Source organism: Heterodontus francisci, chromosome 19 (assembly GCF_036365525.1).
Source record: "Heterodontus francisci isolate sHetFra1 chromosome 19, sHetFra1.hap1, whole genome shotgun sequence".
In the NCBI taxonomy this organism is placed as follows: domain Eukaryota; kingdom Metazoa; phylum Chordata; class Chondrichthyes; order Heterodontiformes; family Heterodontidae; genus Heterodontus; species Heterodontus francisci.
The window spans coordinates 73,374,518-73,394,493 of NC_090389.1; the positions used below are offsets into that span (position 1 = coordinate 73,374,518).

Below are 19,976 nucleotides of genomic sequence, written 5' to 3' on the forward strand. Positions count from 1 at the left end.
TCCAGTACATTGATGATTGTTTCGGTGTTGCTTCCTGTTCTTGCCCTGAATTGGAAAATTCCATCAATATTACTTCCAATTTCCACCTGTCCCTCACCTTTGTATGATCCAACTTCGACTCTTCCCTTCCCTTCCTCAACTTCTCTGTCTCCATTTCTGGGGATCAACCAATATTCACTATAAGACCACTTACTCCAACTGTTACCTTGACTACACTTCTTCACATCCCACTTCCTGTAAGGACCTCATTCCATTCTCCCAGTTTCTCTAACTGTTGTTTCTGTTCTGATGATACTACCTTCTATATCAATGCTTCCAATATGTCGTCCTTTTTCCTTCACAAAGGATTCCGCCTCACTATGGTTGACAGGGCCCTCGATCATGTCCGTTCCATTTCCCGCACTTCTGCTCTCACCCATTCCCTCACTCCCTGAACCACAAGACGGTTCCCCTTGTTCTCATCTTCCACCCCACCAGTCCCCGCATTTAGCAGATTGTCCTCCATCATTTTTATCACCTCCAGTGTGATGCCACCACAAAACACATATTTTCCTCCCATCTCCTTTCAGCCTTCTGAAGGGACTGTTCCCTCCGTGACACCCCAGTCCACTCCTCAATCATCTCAAACACCCCATCCCCTTTCCACGGAATCTTTCAATAGAAGCACAGGAGTTGTAACACTTGCCCTTTACCTCCTCCCTTCTACTGTCCACGGCCCCAAACACTGCTTCCATGTGAAACAGTGATTTACATGCACTTCTCTCAATTTAGTATACTGTATTCATTGCTCACAATGCGGTCTCCTCTACATTGGGGAGACATAATGCAGATTGGGTGATTGCTTTGTGGAACACTTCCATTCAGTCCGCACGCGTGACCCCAACAAATGCCCGTCATATCAATTCTCCACTGCACTCCTACCCTGACATTAAATAAAAAGAGAAAATGCTGGAAATACTCAGCAGGTCAGGCCGCATCTGTGGAAAGAGAAACAGAGTTAACATTTCAGGTCAATAACCTTTCATCAGAAGCCTTTCATTTTTTATTTCCAGAATATACTTTATTCATTAAAAAACTGCAAAAAATACATTACAAAACAGTTCCAAAAAGCACAAAGTCAAACAATACAAAGAGTGCAAAGGAGATCAGCTTCCTTCAATACAGGAATGAGTTGCCTCACAACCCTTTCATTTCATTTTACATGCTATGTACATTTTACAGCAAAACAAATATTTTCTGGATACAGTTGAGGGATTTCCCACGAAGCCAGCCCCTCAGTTCACCTTGGTAGGGGGGACCTTACACAGTTGTCTTTCCCCATTGAGCCTTTGCCGCGGCTACCCCAAGCTTTAGTGTGTCCCTCAACGCGTAGTTCTGCACCTTGGAATGTGCCAGTCTGCAACTTTCGGTCGTGGACAAGTCTTTGCACTGGAAGACCAGCAAGTTTCGGGCAGACCAAAGGGCGTCTTTCACCGAATTGATAGTCCTCCAGCAACAGTTAATGTTTGTCTCGGTGTGCATCCCTGGGAACAGACCATAGAGCACAGACTCCTGTGTTACAGAGCTGCTTGGGATGAACCGCGACAAAAACCACTGCATTCCTTTCCACACCTGCTTTGCAAAACCACATTCCAGAAAGAGGTGAGCAACCGTCTCTTCCCCACCACAGCCACCTTGAGGGCATTATACGGAGGGGGTGAGACTCCGGGCGTGCAGGAAGGATCTGACAGGGAGGGCTCTTCTCACCACCAGCCAAGCTATATCTTGGTGCTTGTGTGGAAGTCTGGTGATGAGGCATTCTACCAAATGACTTTGGCAGTCTGCTTAGGGACCCATCCAAACGGATCCACCATCTCCTTTCCCGTAGGGCCTTGAGGACATTCCGTGTAGACCACTGCCTGATGGATTGGTGATCAAAGGTGTTTTTCCGTAGAAACCTTTCCAAGAAGGATAGATGGTACGGCACAGTCCAACTGGATGGAGCGTTCCGCGGCAATGTGACCAGACCCATCCTTCGCAACACTGGGGACAGATAGAACCTCAGCACGTAGTGACACTTGGAGTTTGCGTACTGGGGGTCTACACACAGCTTGATGCAGCCACACACGAAGGTGATCACCAGGATGAGGGCGGCGTTGGGTACATTTTCACGCCCTTATCAAGGGGTTTGAACATCGTGTCCCTCCGGGACCCGGTCCATTTTGGATCCCCATATGAAGCAGAAAATGGCTTGGGTGACCGCCACGGCACAGGAGTGGGGTATGGGCCAGACCTGCGCCATGTACAACAGCGTGAGCGCCTCGCACCTAATGACCAGGTTCTTACCCACAATGGAAAGAGATCGCAGCTCCCACATATTCAGCTTATGGTCTATCCTGGCTACTCGCTCCTTCCAGGTTTTGGTGCATGCCCCGGCCCCTCCGAACCATATCCCCAATACTTTCAGGTAGTCTGGCCTGACGGTGAAGGGGTCAAAGGACCGGTCAGCCCAGTTCCTAAAGAACATGGCCTCGCTCTTGCCGTGGTTAACTTTGGCTCCTGAGGCCAAGTCAAACTGGTTGAAGATGCTCATCAGTCTGCGAACGGACCGCTGGTCCGAGCAGAAGACGGTGACGTCATCCATGTACAGGGAGGTTTTAACCTGAGTGCCTCCACTGCCTGGGATTGTCACCCCTCTTATGCTCGAATCCTTCCTAATAGATTCAGCAAAGGGTTCAATACAGCAAACAAACAAGACAGGGGAGAGAGATACAGCCCTGCCTGACCCCAGATTGGATTGGGAAACTTTCTGATTCCCACCCATTGATTGAGACTGTGCTACTGATGTTCGTGTAAAGCAGTTTGATCCAATTGCAGATTCCCTCCCCAAACCCCATTTTGGAGAGCACATCCATCGTGTAGGTGTGTGATATCCTGTCAAAAGCCTTCTCCTGGTCTAGGCTGATGATGCAGGTGTCCACCCTCCTGACGCGTACTTAGGCGTATCCCTGAGTAGCGCGAGACTATCAGAGACCTTCCTGCCGGGCACAGTGCAGGTTTGATCAGGGTGAATCACCAACTCCAGAGCAGACTTGACTCGAGTGGCTATGACTTTGGATAGAATCTTGTAGTCAACGTTAAGCAGTGAGATGGGCCGCCAATTTCTGATTTCTGCCCTCTCTCCCTTCCACTTGTAGATGAGGGTGATGATGCCTTTCCCCATGGATTCTGACATGCTGCTGGCCGCAGCAGCAGGTCCGGGCCGACCCAGTCCCACAGGGCCGAATACAACTCAACCGGTAAGCCATCGCTTCCGGGAGCTTTACTTGTCTCGAAGGACTCGACGGCCTTTGTCAGCTCGTTCAGGGTTAAAGGCTTGTCCAGTCTCTCTCTCATGCTGTCATCTAAGACCTCCGTGATAGATGACAGGAAGGACTGAGAGGCTCTGCTGTCTGTGGGCTTCACGTCAAACAGCCCAGCATAAAAGGATTTGCTGATCCTTAGTATGTCGGACTGCGAAGACGTTACCGAGCCATTCTCTTCCTTCAGGCTTCTGATCGCAGAGCTCTCTGTGTGTACCTTTTCGAAGAAGTAATGCGAGCACATCTCATCCTGCTGAATGGAGCGGGCTCTGGACCGGAAGATGAACTTGGAGGCCTCCGTGGCAAAGAGCGAGGCCTGCTGGCTCTTCACCTCATGGAGATCCTCCATGACCTCAACCCCCATCGACTGCAGTCAGAGCAGATTTTGCATACTTTCCTGGAGTTGGGACATTTCCCTCTGTCTCTCTCTCGCCCTCTGAACACCTTTGAAGATAAAGAACCTCTTGATGTTCTCCTTGATCGCCTCCCACCAGTGAACTGGAGACTCAAAGAGGGGTTTCACGGTTCTCCAACCTTTGTAATCCCTTTTGAGTTCCTCAATGTTCTCTGGAGTTATCAGTGTAGCATCGAGCTTCCATGTCCCCCTGCCAACCCGCTGGTCATCCTGTAAGTGTCAGTCGGCCACTAAGAGGCAATGGTCGGAGAAGAACACTGGCTTGACGTCGGTGGATCTGACCGTGATAGTACGGGACACAAACAGGAAGTCAATCCTGGAACGGGCAGACCCGTCCGATCTTGACCAGGTGTGTCTACGCTGCGCTCCGTCTGCAGGTTTGCTGAAGACGTCATGCAGTTTGGCATCTTTTACTGTTTCTATTAGGAACCTGGACGTAGCGTCCAGTTTGCTGTCGTCACTGCCGGATCGTCCAGCTGCATCGATGATGCAGTTGAAGTCACCGCCTAGGATGACCGGCCTGGACATCGCCAGCAGCAGTGGGAACTGCTGGAAAACGGTCAGACACTCGCTGCATTGAACTGGGGCGTACACATTGATCAACCGGAGCGGAGCATTGTTGTACATTACATCTGCTATGAGGAGGCGACCGCCCACCACCTCCTTAACTTCGGAGATGGTGAAGTTAACTCCCCACAGCAGAATATCCAGGCCGGAGGAACGGGAATCATTTCCCCCTGACCAGATTGATGGCTGTGGGACCACCATCTCAACCATTGCCTGTAGGTGCTGAGGTGTGGTATTCCACACTCCTGCAGAAACAATAGGTCGGCTTTGACCTTGGCGAGGTAGTCCAAGGTTCAAACACATCATGTAGTGATACACGTTAATTGAAGCAACCCTTATACCCATTTTTTAAAGTTACTTGTTGCTTCTCACACCATTTGTCCTTGCTTGACCCAGTCTCTTGGTATGTTCCTGCATACCCATGGTGTAGACAAGCTGTTTCACGTTCGTGGGGCTCAGAAACTCCTCCTGGTTTTTCTTGCAGGGTTTGTTCCGCTGAGGTGACATCGGGGGAGTCTTGAAAACAGCAAGGATTGGGCTATCCTCTGCTGTTATTTCCTCCTCGAAAACATCACTGCTCCCAGCTTCCCGGAGCTGGAGCGCACCAGACGTGTTGCCCTCAGTGTTCCGGAGCTAGGATGCGCTGGGTGTGTCGCTGGGTTCAGTGCCTTGGGTTTGGGGCGCACTGGGCCCATCACAACTTTCAGTGCTCAGGGGCCGGGAGGCTTCATCTTCCAGCTCCCTTGAGTTCTGTCGCTTCTTCTGTAGGTGCTATCGTTCCAACACTCCCTCGTCCAGTGAAGAGGAGCTGCTGTAGTCTGTCTCAGACGGTAGCCTGCTCTTGCCACTGGTTTGGGTGGTGACCTGTTCCGCTTTAGGCAGATTTTTCCTTGTGGTTTTCTTTTGCACCACTTGCCACTGACCTGTTTCACCATCAGCTGCCCCCTCCTCCATTGACTCTGGCTGTGGAGCGGGGGTTTTCGAGCTCAGGGAAGGTATTGGGTCACTGGTTTCAGCTGCCTCCCCTTTCTTCTTCTCGGGTGGGCTTTCCTTGCTGGGGGGAGGGTTGTTTGTCTCCTTCCCAGCACCCAATGCATTCGTTGTTCTTTCTCCCTGCCTTCCCTTGGGGCTTGCCACCTGATCATAGCTAAGGCAACGTTTGGGGCAGGTTTTGTAGAGGTGGCCTGCCTCACCGCACAGGTTGCAACACTTACTTTGTTTACAGTCCTTGGTCTGATGGCCTTCCTTCCTGCAGTTCTTGCAGACAACTGAACTGCAGTTAGCTGCCATGTGACCAGATTTGCCACAGGTGCGACAAACTCTAGGCTGCCCCACATAGACTAAAAAGCCTCGATTTCCCCCGATAGCGAAGCTGGAGGGAGGGTGTATGATGGCTCCATTGGCATCGACCTTCAAGGTCACCTTGACCTGCCGCTTACTGGTCCAAATCCCAAGCGGGTCGCTGACATCAGTGCTGCCGCCGACCACTTCGACATACCTGGCTAAGAAAGTGAGTACGTCCACGACAGGAACATGGGGGTTATAGAGGTGAATTGTCACCACCCGGTCACATTGAGACGGCAGCGTAAAGAGCGGCTCCGCTGTGAGGATGGACAGCGGCACCTGGTTTCCCTTCTCTTTGAAGACCTTCAGGAGCTTGATGCAACCCGCCATATTCTTAAACCTCATGTCGAAATATTCACTGCTGGGGGAGTCCTGCAGGCAGAAGATGTCGGCAGTTTGGAATCCACAGCAATCAATGAGGATTCTCCGGATGAAGAAAGTACAGTCAGATGGTGCACCTCCCTCCTTACCCTTCACAACCACCCGAATGGTGTTGCACACTCCTTGGCCCGAAGCTCTAGAATTGGTTACAGCCATTTGCTCAAAAGTACCCAGGACAGGATCAAAGGCCACTGATCATGGTCTCTCCCCTGCCAGGTAAGAAGCCTTTCTGTCCTCGGACTAGGTTACACTGTTCCAACGAAGACCAAAATAATCTCAAGGAACAGCATCTCATATTTTGACTAAGCACTTTACAACTTTCCGGACTCAATATTGAGTTCAACAATTTCAGAACATAACATTTGCCCTCTTTTTTTTGGATGGAAGCTGTTAGTAATGATTCTGTTTTCCTATTTATACCTCCTCCAGACCCATCTTTTGTTTCTTTACTTGTTCTATTCCCATCCCTTTTGTCATTTAATCTCTCCTGCCTTCCACCCTATCACAGACATTAGTTCTTTCCTCGCCTGCCTGCCTTAAAAACTGTTACAGCTCTAAGCACTCCCAGTTCTGATGAAAGATCATGGACCTGAAAGGTTAGCCCTCTCTGTACAGTTGCTGCCTGGACTACAGAGTATTTCCAGCATTTTCTCTCTTCCACAGTATTTTGCTCTTGCAACAGATTTAACTGGTCATTTATCTCATCTGCTGACAGTGGAATTTTGCAGTGTCGGCAAATTGGCAGCACTTTTGCCGGGATAAGACAGTGGCTGCACCTCAGAAGCAATTCATGTGGCGGTGAGGTATTTTGGGACCTCCCTGGCTGCAAGTTTCCTTTCGAAAGAGCTCTCTGTACGAAACGGCGGATAGGCAGATAAGTTTGATGTCATTGAGAGACATTTGGACTCTGGAATTGCCCTTTTGTCCCTGGTTGAGCCTGGAAGCAGGTAGTCTGGTACTAGTCGGGCTGTAGGACCCAGTGGAATGGAGCCGGTCTCCAGGAGGAAGCACTGACACCTGTTCCAGTAACAGGGAGAGACCGGTAGCTCATTGCATCCCGACAGCAGAGAGAGAGAGAGAGAGAGAACAGTTCCAGAGACTGAAACAGTAACCAATTGTCCCCTCTTTTGATCCTCGGATATGTTGTGTGTGGGAAGTTGGTTTGTGATGGGAACAGTCACTTAGTGAAATGGGAATTGGAATTCCGAGCAACTGGGGCACCGTGATCGCGTCGAAAGCGAAGCGACTTTTTCCTTCCTTGAACCGAAAGCACAGGCAGTCCCGGGCCATGCAGCCGAAGCTGTGCCTCCTGCTGTGGCTGAGCGGCGTTTCCTGCCTGGAGAAATTCCAAGGACCTTTGTTTGAAGCCAATTGCCCCCATGAGGTGAGACTCAGCCCTTCTTCTGGACCTTGACCTCCTCTCTTTCCCTCTCTCCTTCCTTTGCCTCTTTCCCCTCCCCTTTCTCCTCTCTACAAACCCCCCAGACACATTCAGTAGTTGCTTCCAGCATTTTTCTGTTTCACTGTTTCCAACACTCAGGGATCGGTCCCAGGCGCTAGTGCAATGGACCGTGTGTGTAACTTGTAACCATCGCCTAGGAGAGGTGCTGCCTTCTGAACCTTTAAGCCATCAGACGTGAGGGTCCACATAGATTGAATTCATCGGCCACCACTAGCGGACCCTCTACTCTGAGAAAGGGGGATCAGTCACTTTGAGACAGGAGGGATCCAGTTTCTTTGAGACCTGGGATGGCTCTGTACGTCCATGATTAGAAGGATACGGTTAGATGAAAAGGGGTGGCATAGACCAGTTGGACTGAATGGCCTGTTCTGTGCTGTAAACCGCATTGTAACTCTATCTCTCACTGTTGAGTCAGGGAGAAAGATGACTTATCTCCCCAATTTCCAATCTATTTCTTGTCCAGCTCATACATGCAAGGATTCTGCTGAAAACTGAGCGCTCCAGGAAAGGGGGAGCATTCAATCTGCAGGTGCCAGACAGAGAAGCAGCTAAAAGTTAAACAGTGTGAGTTTTAACATACACTGGGTAAATTTAAGGATTTAAAATATAATTTTGTCACATATTTGTCATGTGAATGTAAAGGTTTTTAGGGACATATTGTTCAGGGAGGTCAGAAAGTAATATTATGGGTGAAATGAGGTTGAGAAAAATGATTGTTTTTTTTTAGTTTAGTTTAGTTTAGAGATACAGCACTGAAACAGGCCCTTCGGCCCACCGAGTCTGTGCCGACCATCAACCACCCATTTATACTAATCCTACACTAATCCCATATTCCTACCACATTCCCACCTGTCCCTATATTTCCCTACCACCTACCTATACTAGTGGCAATTTATAATGGCCAATTTACCTACCAACCTGCAAGTCTTGTGGCTGTACTCCAGGCAGCACCCAGAATTGAACCCGGGTCACTGGAGCTGTGAGGCTGTGGTGCTCGCCACTGTGCCAGCTGCAAGTTGCCTACCTGCCCAGTAACTGGAAGTGAGTTTTGATTAACTTATATTTAGTCATTGGAATATTTGAGCAAATCATAATTGCCCTCCAAGTATTTTTGAGGTGTGTCAGCCTCTGGTGCTCTGCAAGTGCTGTACTGTGTGGGAGACCTTTAGTTATAATGATATACAGAAATGTTATACTTCAGTGATGGTGTGTTTTATATATCATATTGAAATGTTGCAAACCAAGGATAGACAATAGGTTATGTACTTGAGCAGACTTTACATAATAGGGTATAAATTGTGCTCCTAACATGGAGTTTACTGTTGTAGGAGCACACATGAGGAACTAGGACAGAAATAGAAAATTGAGCAGGCACTGCATAAATTGTAAACAGTAATACATGCTGGAGTATGTTGTAAGGCAACAACACATCTCCAATTGAGATGGTTTATGTGCCGTTGACTCTTCCCCTTGATATCTGCTGCCTTATAAAATAATACGCTGTATATGCAATGTAGTCAGGAGTACGGTACATCTGATAACACAGCGTATTTCTAGACATACAGGAGTGTTGCACTTCAGTAAGTCAGAGCATTTTATTAAATATGGAACAAATCCAAAGGAGTTGATTGTGAAGTATTAAACTGTGTTATAAGGATTTTTTCTGAATGGAGAAAAGAACAACTTGCATTTATATAGCACCATTCACAACCTCAGCATGTCCCAAAATGCCTTTTTTGTCTATCAAGTACTCTTGAAGTGTAATCACTGTTGTAATGTGGCAGCCAATTTGCACACAACAAGGTCCCGCAAACAACAATGAGATTAATTGCTGTTTTTGTGATGATGGTTGAGGGACGTTGGTTGGGATGTCAGGGAGAACTCTCCTGTCTTTCGTAGATTATGTCATGGGATCTTTTACATCAACCTGACAGGGCAGACAGGGCCTCAGTTTATTATCTCATCCGACAAAAGATTGGAAGTGGGTCATGATATAGGGTTCTCATAATGCTGAAAGCCTCACATAACAGGGCTATAAGTAAGGTATTTAACCTGAGTTATAATCACAGAGCGAGGTAACCTAAGATTTGAGAAGTTCAAGTAAAACTAGACATTGGAAGAATTTATTCCCTGCAGGAAAGCACATAGTATGAAATCTTTCAAACTTTGTACCACTAATGGGGCTTCAAACACATGGGGGCAGTTTGTTAGAAAAGTGGGGCAGCACAGCCTGATGTCACTCACTGGGTCTTAGAGTATTTCAGTTATAATGAAATAAGTTACATTTATATAGTACTTTATCATCTCCCAAAGTACGTCACACACAACCCATTACTTTGCAGTGTGATTATTGTTTTTATGTGGGCAAATATGGTAGGACGGAAGTTAATGCTACAGGTGGTGTAGGTTGAGGATCTTGTGTCATAGGATCTGTAAAATCCATTGGCAGATTGGACTTTGGTTTATCTTTTCATCCAAGTGATGGCATCTTGCACAATTCTGCATTTCTTCAGTGACAGTGCTTGCAATTGAGCCAAGCTAATGCTTTATATTATGGGTGAAATTTTCTCCGAGCCTGCACCACCAGAAGGGTCTCTCACACAAGGGATAACCTCCCAAAAAGTCACTTGTGCTGTGACTGTGAATTCCCTTTCCACTGAAATCAATGAATTGAAAATTGTGGACAGTGAACTCATGATTTTCCGGTATGTTCCAACTACTTTGGTGGCCCTATGTATATTGGCTCTCCCTTGCAGGTGAGGATGATTGTTTTCTGTGAGCTTGAAGATGGCTGATGAGGCTGATTCGGGATCTACTGACTTTATGGCACGTTAGGGCATTTGTTGTCTGTGGGATGTCTGGTCGTTTATTGTTAGTTCAGGTTCTTTTCTTTTCTGCACTCTCGCTTTTCCTCTTCATTTTGTCGTTGTTGGGTCTCAAAATGCTGGGATCCTTCCCACAGACTCTGCCTCCACCTGGTTTGGTCCAGGGCGATGGTCTCCCAGGAGTTGATGTCAATGTTGCATTTCTTCATGTTGGCTTTCAGCACATCCTCGAAGTGCTTCTTCTGTCCTCCTATTTTCCTAGTTTTTGGATGTGTTAGTTCCTTTGGAAGATTGAATAAATTGAGAAGAGTGCATGCCACTACCAGGGTAGGTTAGAAAGAGGAACCTCAATGGGTTGATTGGCCTATCTTTGTTGTTTATTTTCATTTGTAATATCTATTATATACATAAAAAATGTTGAGTGGATCAGAATGGTCCAACTCAAAATGCATTGAAAACATCTATGCCAGGTTACGTCAATGGGAAAACCCATGTTAAAAGTACCAACATCAGCCTGAGTGAAGAGCAGCTAGGCACCCTTCCACCCACTCAGAAGGAAATCTGGAAATTGGTGAATGAAAGGGGCGATTGTCCACCCAGATGAGAAGGAAACCTGGGATTGATGGAAGCCCAGCCTTCATACCCCTTAAAAAGTTTCTTGTCCCTCTCTCCCTCTCTTTTCCCTTTCCCTGTATCGCAGCCAACCTGAGAGTCCCCCAAGTTGGCCCCTTTAAGCAATGCACAGCCACGCAAAAAAGAAAATTAAAGGGTCGCGCACTCCAGAAAAATATTGGAGGAAACATTGACCCCAAACTAACCCCTTGCCTCCTCTTCCTCCCTTCTGCCCCTCCTCCCCTCTTGCTGTCCTCCTTCACTTTTCTACCCCTCCCCTCTTCCTCACTTCCTTTCTGCTTTCCCCTCTCAGCCCTTCCCAATCTCTCCTTCCTCATCTTTCCCACTTCCCTCGCATCTTTCCCACTTCCCTGTGTTCTAACTGGATCCAGTGATCACACTTAACCTGAATAGTGACTTGGTCTTGACCTCCAAACGGAGATCAACAAGTATATGCAAGATAGTTAAATTTCATTGAAGCAGACTATTATTGTGCAATATATCCAGGAATGCTACGCAGAGTTATGAGGCAATATATTCAGAAATCTTCTTACACAACACATATTGGGGTATAATGAGCCTGTAATACAGAAACAATTATTTCTCAGTGAACCATCTGCTCAACCAGCTGAAATTATATCTCGGGATTTATTTTGCAATACTTCCTGCTCATTTCAAATGTTATGATGCTATTGCATCAAACAAGCATCCTGTTACAATACTGCCTTGTTATCAATTCCAAGGCAGATACATGATGAGAATAGCTGGAAGAAATGTTTCTCAAGAAAATTAATGAATTAAAAAATTGCTAGAGCAAAGCTCTAATGTCAACATCCCTAAATATTCCACTGCACTGCAGTGAAAGGATTTTGTTGATCTAATGGGATGTGTGAATTCAGTGCAATGTTTTAAAATTTAGTAAAAAAATACCCTTGTTTGAGGGATTTTCAAGGATGTAATACACAGATGAGATCTGAGTGCTTTAAAAAGCTGCTTCATTTAATTTTTATGGTTAAGGACATCAGTGACAGTTTTGTTACCCAATCACAGCTTCCTGTTATTCTCTACACAAAGCAGAACATCAAGGTTATGTGTAACCATGTGGGTTTTTTAAATGTTGAATTAAAATATGTTACTCTCATGGAATTGTGTCTGTGGGAGGTGGAATTTCCTGTGTGTTTGTGCCCAGAGCCATGCAAAATCAGAACGTAAAGCAAACATCCAGCATAAAAGATCAAGCAAACCCGGGCACAAGTATGTTATGTGCTTAATTCCATTATGCCTGAACTACCTGGATCTTTTATGCCAGTTCTGTCAATCCCTGCCATTCGTTGCAGCTTGGCTCATTATAATGGCTCTGCCCCCCAGACTAAAGAGCTGTACACCCGAATTTTCTGCAATTACAACATACTGCAGATGCTGGAAATCGGAAACAAAAACTGAAAATGCTGGAAATACTCAGCGGGCTGAATTTTATTAGCGCGTCACACATTGTGGCAGCCCCCATGACATTTCACGCAGTGGCTCATTTAAACGGCGGAGCGGCTGCCCCTAATGATGTAGAGGGGGCAGCCGCTCCGTCCCCGGCAATGGCGTCCGGCGCCGCTGCCATTTTTAAAGGGCCTCAAGCCCTGCAATTTGACCCTCAACCCCTTCCCACCATCCCCACAACCAATCAGAGCGGTTTCCCCCGTTCCTACACCCCTCCCGACCTGAAGGTTTCACTGCTCCCACCCTCTCCAACAGTATCATGCCTCGGAATTCCGAATGGAGTTCCGAAGGCTCAAGACTTCTGTTTGGTGGCTGTAATATCGGCCTGGGACGGTCGCCGAGACAAGGTAAGTATTTGTAAATATATTTGCATTGATTTTAATATGTAAATGAAGGCCCCGCCGCCAAGAGATCAGGGTGGGCGCACCGAGGCCTCGCTGCCGCCGGTAAAATGTGGCGGGATTTTTCAGCATCGGGGTTTTTGGCGGGCCGCTCCCGCAAGTAATTTACGCCCCCCCACCCCCACCCCACGCCACCACCCCCGATGTGAAGGGGCTGATAAAATTCAGCCCAGCAACTACGGAGAGAAAAACAGAGTTAGGGTTTCAGGTCGATGACCTTGAGTTCTGATGAAATGTCATCGGCCTGAAATGTTAATTCTGTTTTTCTCTCCACAGATGCTGCCTGATCTGCTGAGTATTTCCAGCATTTTCTGTTTTTGTTCCTGCAATTGCACTGCTTCAAGACAGGTGTAAAATTAAGCCTAGATTCTTAAGGTGTACAGCAGGAAACAAAATCATTTTTCTGATGCTTCATTGTGATGTTTTTAAGTGTTTTATTAATTTATCCTCTCTACCTGTTTTTCTGAATGCATTTTTATGGCTTCCTTATGAGTGACATTAAAAGTTGAAAAACTTTCACAGTTGATTGTTCTGAAGCTTGCTGCAGGTAATTTGCATTAACAATGATTAGGGAGCTTGTAATTTTAACTTTCACACTTAAAGAAAATCTGTTGGGCTGGATTTTATGGACCCAGCAGGGCCCCTGGCACCGGGCCAGAAAGGCTGTGGGAACTCCACCTCGGCCATTTGGCGGCCCCGCAGCTCTGTTCAATGGCGCTCAGGCAATTAATTGCCCAGCACTAGGATAACAGTCCCTTTAAATATGGGGATCCCACCTCCAAGAGCTGCCGGCCAATCAGAGGGCCAGCAGCTCAGCGGTATCAGCAGCGCCAGCATGAGCAGTGGCCACTGCCAGTACTACAGAAGGCCTTGGACCCAGGCCCAGTGCTGGAGACCCAGACCTCAGGTAAGTGAGGCGGGTCACCGGGGCCAGTCTGGCAGGCCCTGGTGATGGGGGCAGGGAAGGTAAAGGGGGAGGAGTTATTCAGGGAGGTGGGTTCTTTTCCACCAGGACCCCTCTGTGGGCCACAGATTGCCCACAGAGGAAACCCTTACCCACCCCCCAAGCCCGCAGGGAGGTCCCCTCGTTTTACTGGATGACCTCCCCATGTGGTGGCGGCTAACCCCAACCGTTGGCTTAATGCCAGTGGAGGTGGGAAGAGGCCTTTAAGTGGCTGATAATAAGCCTCATAAGGGTCTCAATTGGCCTTCGGGTGGGAAGGCCGTCATTGGCCTTTCCCGCCCCCGACTTAATTGCAGTGCGACAGGAAGGCGATGGGCCTTCCTCGACCCCCCCCCCCCCTCCAACTCCCACCACAATTCTATGGGCCCCCCGCCCCTAGCTCATCTCCGGGGGATCATTAAATCCAGCCCAACAATCTCTGCCGCCTAGAAAGACAACGACAGCAGGTGAACGAAAACATCATCACCTTCAAGTTCACCGCCATGTCATTAACTTCCGGTAGTCGAGACAGATCGGGTTGGGTCAGGGCAGGTTGAGCGCGGGAATAAACCAAAGGGGGGCCCGGGTCAGGTTTGAGTTAGACGTGGTCGGGTCGGGCCTGGGTCAGGTTTAAGATTGTATACCCGAGTAAGCCTTTAACCCACATCCCTTGAACAAGTAAATAAAAGAAAAATAGTGTGAGTTCCGTACTTTCCTCAGGTGCTGATTGTTAAACCTGATTTCTGCCAAACTTTATGTTCCAGTGTATGCTAATGAAATTGTTGTGAAATTTAAGAGTAAGTTAATACTGGCAATATGGGTGCATAAATGGATGTAATTCTGGGTGTGACTTCCCAATTAGCAGCACCCCCACGCCCCCCACGCCCCAACAACTGCAGGATATTCCACCCAATGATGTAATCCTTCTTGAAATAATGTAACACCTAGTGGTGGAACTTGCACTGAATTTATTTACAGATTCCCACAGGCATAAAGTCTATTACACTACAGCCAAGTGACTACTCCAGGCTAATGGTATAAAGATTGCATTTTAATATAGCCTAGATAGCCCTGACTGCCCAATGGTCTTTATTTCTTCATCAGAGCTGTTGTACAAAATGATACCGACTTGTCACCGGCAGGTTAAAATGATAGCAATGCAGCAACAACCTGCATTTATATAACACCTTTAACACAGAAAAATGTCCCATGGCACTTCACAAGAGGGTTATAAAGCAAAATTTGTCACTGAACCACATAAGCACATGTGAGGGTAGATGACCAAAAGCTTGGTCAAAGAGTTAGGTTTTAAGGAGTGTCCAGAGCTTTGGGCCTTGGCAGCTGAAGGCACAGCCTCTAATTATGGAAAAATTAAAACCTGGAATGCCAAGAGGCCAGAGTTAAGAGAAGCGCAGATATCTCGGAGGGTTGTAGGACTGCAGGAGATTACAGAGATGGGGACGAGTGAGGCCATGGAGAGATTTAAAAACAAGGAGGCAGTGGTGTAGTGGTAATGTCACTTGGCTAGTAATCCAGATCACAGGCTAATGCTCTGGGGGCATGGGTTCTAATAAATCTGAAGTTAAACACTAGTCTAATGGTGACCATGAAACCATTGTTGATTGTTGTAAAAACCCTTCTGGTTCACTAATGTCCTTTAGGGAAGGAAATCTGCCGTCCTTACCTGGTCTGGCCTACATGTGACTCCAGACCCACAGCAATGTGGTTGACTCTTAAAAATGCCCTCTGAAATGGCCTAGTCAAGGGCAATTAGGGATGGGCAAATAAATGCTGGCCTAGTCAGTGATGCCCAAATCCCCCAAACGAATAAAAACAATTTTTTTTAATCGAGGTGTTGCTTAATTGGGAGCCAATGTAGGTCAGCGAGTTCAGAAGTGATGGCTGAAAGTTTAAAATGTACCTGGTAATGGTAATCCCGAGGCATAAATGAAGCTGACTAATGTGATTCGATATGCAAGGATTTGGAGAATAACAAGACAGGTAAGGTGGGGCTGTCAGGATTCTATTATAGAGAAATTGTTCCCTTGACACTAGAGTTGGTGTACAAACCAGAACAATCTAAATGTAATTTATAGATGGAATTAAACGTTAAGCTAGTGAAAGATCACACTGTCCCAGCATGTTTGGAGGCAATGGTTTGTGCAAATGATTCCCTCACACACTGAAAATTAGGAGAGATGTATAAGGGGCAACTGATTCCATATTGAATATTTGATACTATTATCCAAAGACAAAATTACACCTCCCCTCCTCTCCTCACCCTGTGGATTGAATTTTACCGTCTCGTCGATGCCGCAGTTCACGGCGCGGGGGCCAATAAAATTCTGCAGAGAGGGGTCCGCCTCGACCTGCAATGTCGAGAAGGGCCCGCCGCAAATTACCGGAGGTGGGGGGACCTCGGTGCGGCCATGGCGGCAGCACCACAATTAGCATATGGTAAGCGGTACACACCTTTGCTGATTATGCAGCCTGCCGCCTCTCCATTGACACTTCCGGATTTTTCACTGAACAGGCGGCCGTCCCGTTCACGATTTGAAAAGCTGGCGGGTCCGCAGAGGCAGAAGGTTTCGCGGCAGAAGGTAAGTTCCTTTTCAGGGATCTCACTCTGCCTTCTTAAAGGGAAGAGGAAGGGGGGCATTACAGGGGTCCCACTCTGCATACTGGAAAGGAGGAGGGAAGGGGGGGGGATACACTGGAGTCTCACTCTGCATTCTTAAAGGGAGTGTGTCTGGGATTACTGGAGGGAAAGCTCTGCTGGCATGAAGGGTGTGTACCATCCCTCCCTTAACAGTGTACGCTCTGTGTTTGTTCAGGTTTGTGAGGGAGCAATGGCACCGTAGGCACCCTGTGTGTGGGGAGGGTGCCAGAAAAGGCAGGAGCATTAAGGTTATATGGATGTGCGGGCAATTGATCAGCTGGTAGGATCTTGATGTGGTCCTGCTGTGCCACTCTGAGTGTTGGTCAAGATGGGCAATGCCATGGCACGCAACATATTTGATTCAGGAAAGCAGCTGATGTACCCGTCAACATCAATCCATGCCCTGTTAAGAACTTTCGAATACATGCAGGGTTCAACTTTATTTATCAGATGGAAATAGGTATGGCTCATCCTACATTGTGTGATCCTCTGCTCGTGAGGATCCTTATGGACCAGAGACAATAACAACAGGCAGGTGGGATCCACATAGAGGCCCCCGACCATGAGCAGCAGCCCCCAAGGGATGCTCGCCATTATGTTTGCCATGCATCTACAGGCCCCACATGACATGCTATTGGATGTCAGAGCACCACTGTCAGAGGAGATTGCGCATGTAGAGAGGGTGGTGACACATCTTTGTGCCCTGCGCAAGGATGACCTGCAGCCCATGGGCTCCAGTGTACATCCAATGACTTTGTTCCTCATAGTGGCAGCGGTTCTCAAGCCTGACACCTCTGCAGCCTTTTAGGGGCTCACCAAAGAACTTTATGGGGTCACACAGTCAGCAGTGCACCGCTGCATCAGGGAGGTGACAAATGCTCTGCACCGAAGGGCCAGTGAGTATGTCCACTTCAGGACGGACTCTCACAGCCAGGGCCAGCGGTCCTGGCACCATTACCGGAGAACAATAGGTTGTAATGTTCATAGACTGCACTCATGTGGCCATCAGGTCTACTGCCAGGCCACCACCTGCAGACGTCACCATTAAAGGAGCCCTCTCAATCTAGGTGAAGCTAGTATGATGCTTGAAGCAAATGTGTGACCGCTTCTCAGGCAGCTGCCATGACACCTGGGTTTTGCGCCAGTCCCGGCTGCCACCGCTGTTCACTGAACTGGCTCAGATGGAGGGGTGACTTCTGGGAGATAAGGGCTATCATTTGCAGACATGGCTCCAGGCCCCAGTGAGAGACCCCACAACTGCTGCAGAGGAGAGATACAACGCCAGCCACAGCTACAAGAGCCACCATTGAGTCGGAGATCGGCATGCTGAAAGAGCACCTCCAATGCCTGGACAGATAGGCCCTGTACTACGGGCAGAAAAGGCCAGCTCCTTTCTTTGCTGCTCGCTGTGCTCTGCAAAACCAAGCACCCAATAGGGGCCAGGCCTGGCATGATGAGGAGAGACGTCAACAGGATTCCTCCTCAGACTATGAGGATGCTGAGGACCTACAACATGAAAGACGCATGGGAGGGCAGATGGCACCCAGGCTCTGCACGCAGGGCTAGCAGTGAGATAGGGACGTACAGAAGTGGCTTATCAGACAAAGGCTGTCTGCTCCATAGGAACTGACATGAGCTCTGCAAGACACACATCACCCTCACTCACCTGCTGTGCACCAGTCTACACCTGCAGCATCCCTGTGTAAACCATTAGAGGCAGCAGCTGACTGAGCCAATGTCCATGTCGTTGCATCCGTGGAGACGCTCATGAGTAATGGTGGCATGGCAATGATGTTATTGCATACATTGGCTCTCCTGAAGGGCCAACAGTGCAAAGGGATGTGACATTGGTGCTACATGCTGGCACACATCATTCACACAGAGAAAAGGACACACGTGTTGGTGAGGAACATTTAGTGAAAGATATATTTACATTGTTGTGATACCCGCGCATTCCCATTTGTGTCAGTGTGTTCTCTGTAAACCTCTGTAATACCTTTTATGGTCTATTTAAGTCTCACATCCTGGAATGTGCAAATTCAAGATTATTCACCCAGGTGCAGCACGCCTACAAGAAGGAATGTTACACTTGAGTGGGGGAAGAAGATCGCAACTGGGACACAGCAGGGTAAGTATGAGGCAGCAAAGCAGAAAGTGCTGGAGTCACACAGCAGGTTAGGCAGCATCTGTGGAGAGAGAAGCAGAGTTAACTTTCAGGTCTGTGAACTTGGACAAGTTAACTCTGCTTCTCTCTCCACAGATGCTGCCTGACCTGCTGGGTTTCTGCAGCACTTTCTGCTTTGCTGCCAGATTGACAGCAGCCCCACTCTTCAGCAGTCAGGTAAGTATTCTTTGTCAGCTGTCAGGAAGCAGGTGCTGGGGCGCTTAAAATAGGGCCCCAGCACCTGCTGCACAGCTGTCAAAAACTCTCTCACTGTGCCGAATGTCCCACCTCTCCCAACGTAATATGGGGAGGGTGGCTCGGCGCCGTGATTCTAATGAGCCCCCCGTGCGTAATATCGCGGAGGCTTTGCGGCGGCCACTAAACGTGGGCACCCCGCTGGGTTGAAAGGGCACCGCCGCGCAGCGCGGCACCCGAATAAAATTCAGCCCAGTCACTCTTGACCATCAGAGGACGTTTACCAAGTGAATGTCAAATTCTTCCCCATGGGGAGGAAGAGAATCTTTGGAGACCAGGTCAGCTATAACTATTTTGCTGCACCTCTGTGCAAGCAGGTACAGAGACAAGTGCTGAGAACGTAAACAGATTGAAGTGTGTGAGAATGATGTGTGGCATAAGGGAAACCTCAAAGTGGGAGGAAAATCCATATTGAAAAATACAAGGGATGTGGCAGGAAAGAGAATAAATCCAGTTGAGTCAGTGTTAGCCTGACTAAGAGATTAGCTGGGTATTAAGGTAATTCATGCTGTGATATAGAATATTATAGGTATAATGTATTGGTAAAGAAAGGAAATTCCTGTGACTAAAATAGATATAGTTTGGACTTTGGAGCAGAGTTGCTTTGGCAAAGTTTGTGAAAGCGCTTTATTCGATAACACTTTCAGCGATAAGAACTGCTATGGAATGCTATCAGAAGCTTCCATTTTGTGTTCATAAGCTTTCAGTTTGAACTGCAGGCCTGAAAGTGCAGTTTAATTTAATTTGAAGTTAGTGTCCAAGGTCATTCACCTATTTGCCTTTGAAAGAATTATTGTTGAAATAGCAACGTTTAAATTTAAATTGGATGTGTTGGTGCTTTCCAGTTACCTGTAAAATTTTTAAAAAAAAGTTACACTTTAATTAAATACATCACTGTACTTTATTTGACTTTTATTTTTTAATCTAAGTCTAATCTGGCAGCCCAGTCACCAGGTGAGCCATTCTTCCTACCTAATGTGCAGTGCATCCCCATCCAGACTGTTTACAGTGGCACTGTTTCATTGCCAGACACTCTACTGGATGGACAGACTGTTCCAGCTTCCCCCACAATGTAAATCTTGCCTAGTAGATCAGTGTCATACTGAAGAAGAAGAA

General features: G+C 47.6%; 1 protein-coding gene across 5 annotated transcripts in view; it reads left to right on the forward strand.

Annotated features, from left to right (window-relative positions):
- Positions 1-6,628: 6,628 nt before the first annotated feature.
- Positions 6,629-19,976, forward strand: part of LOC137380190 (interleukin-17 receptor C-like) — a 69,054-nt gene continuing 55,706 nt past the window's right edge. For 3 of the 5 annotated variants that reach the window (XM_068051961.1, XM_068051959.1, XM_068051962.1), the window contains exon 1: positions 6,629-7,432. In XM_068051961.1, coding sequence (XP_067908062.1) covers positions 7,238-7,432 — 195 coding nt within the window. In that variant the 5' untranslated portion in view covers positions 6,629-7,237. Of the gene's footprint in view, positions 7,433-7,984; positions 8,075-19,976 lie in introns of those variants that run through there. The other 2 variants (XM_068051964.1, XM_068051963.1) reach the window with 2 other exon arrangements.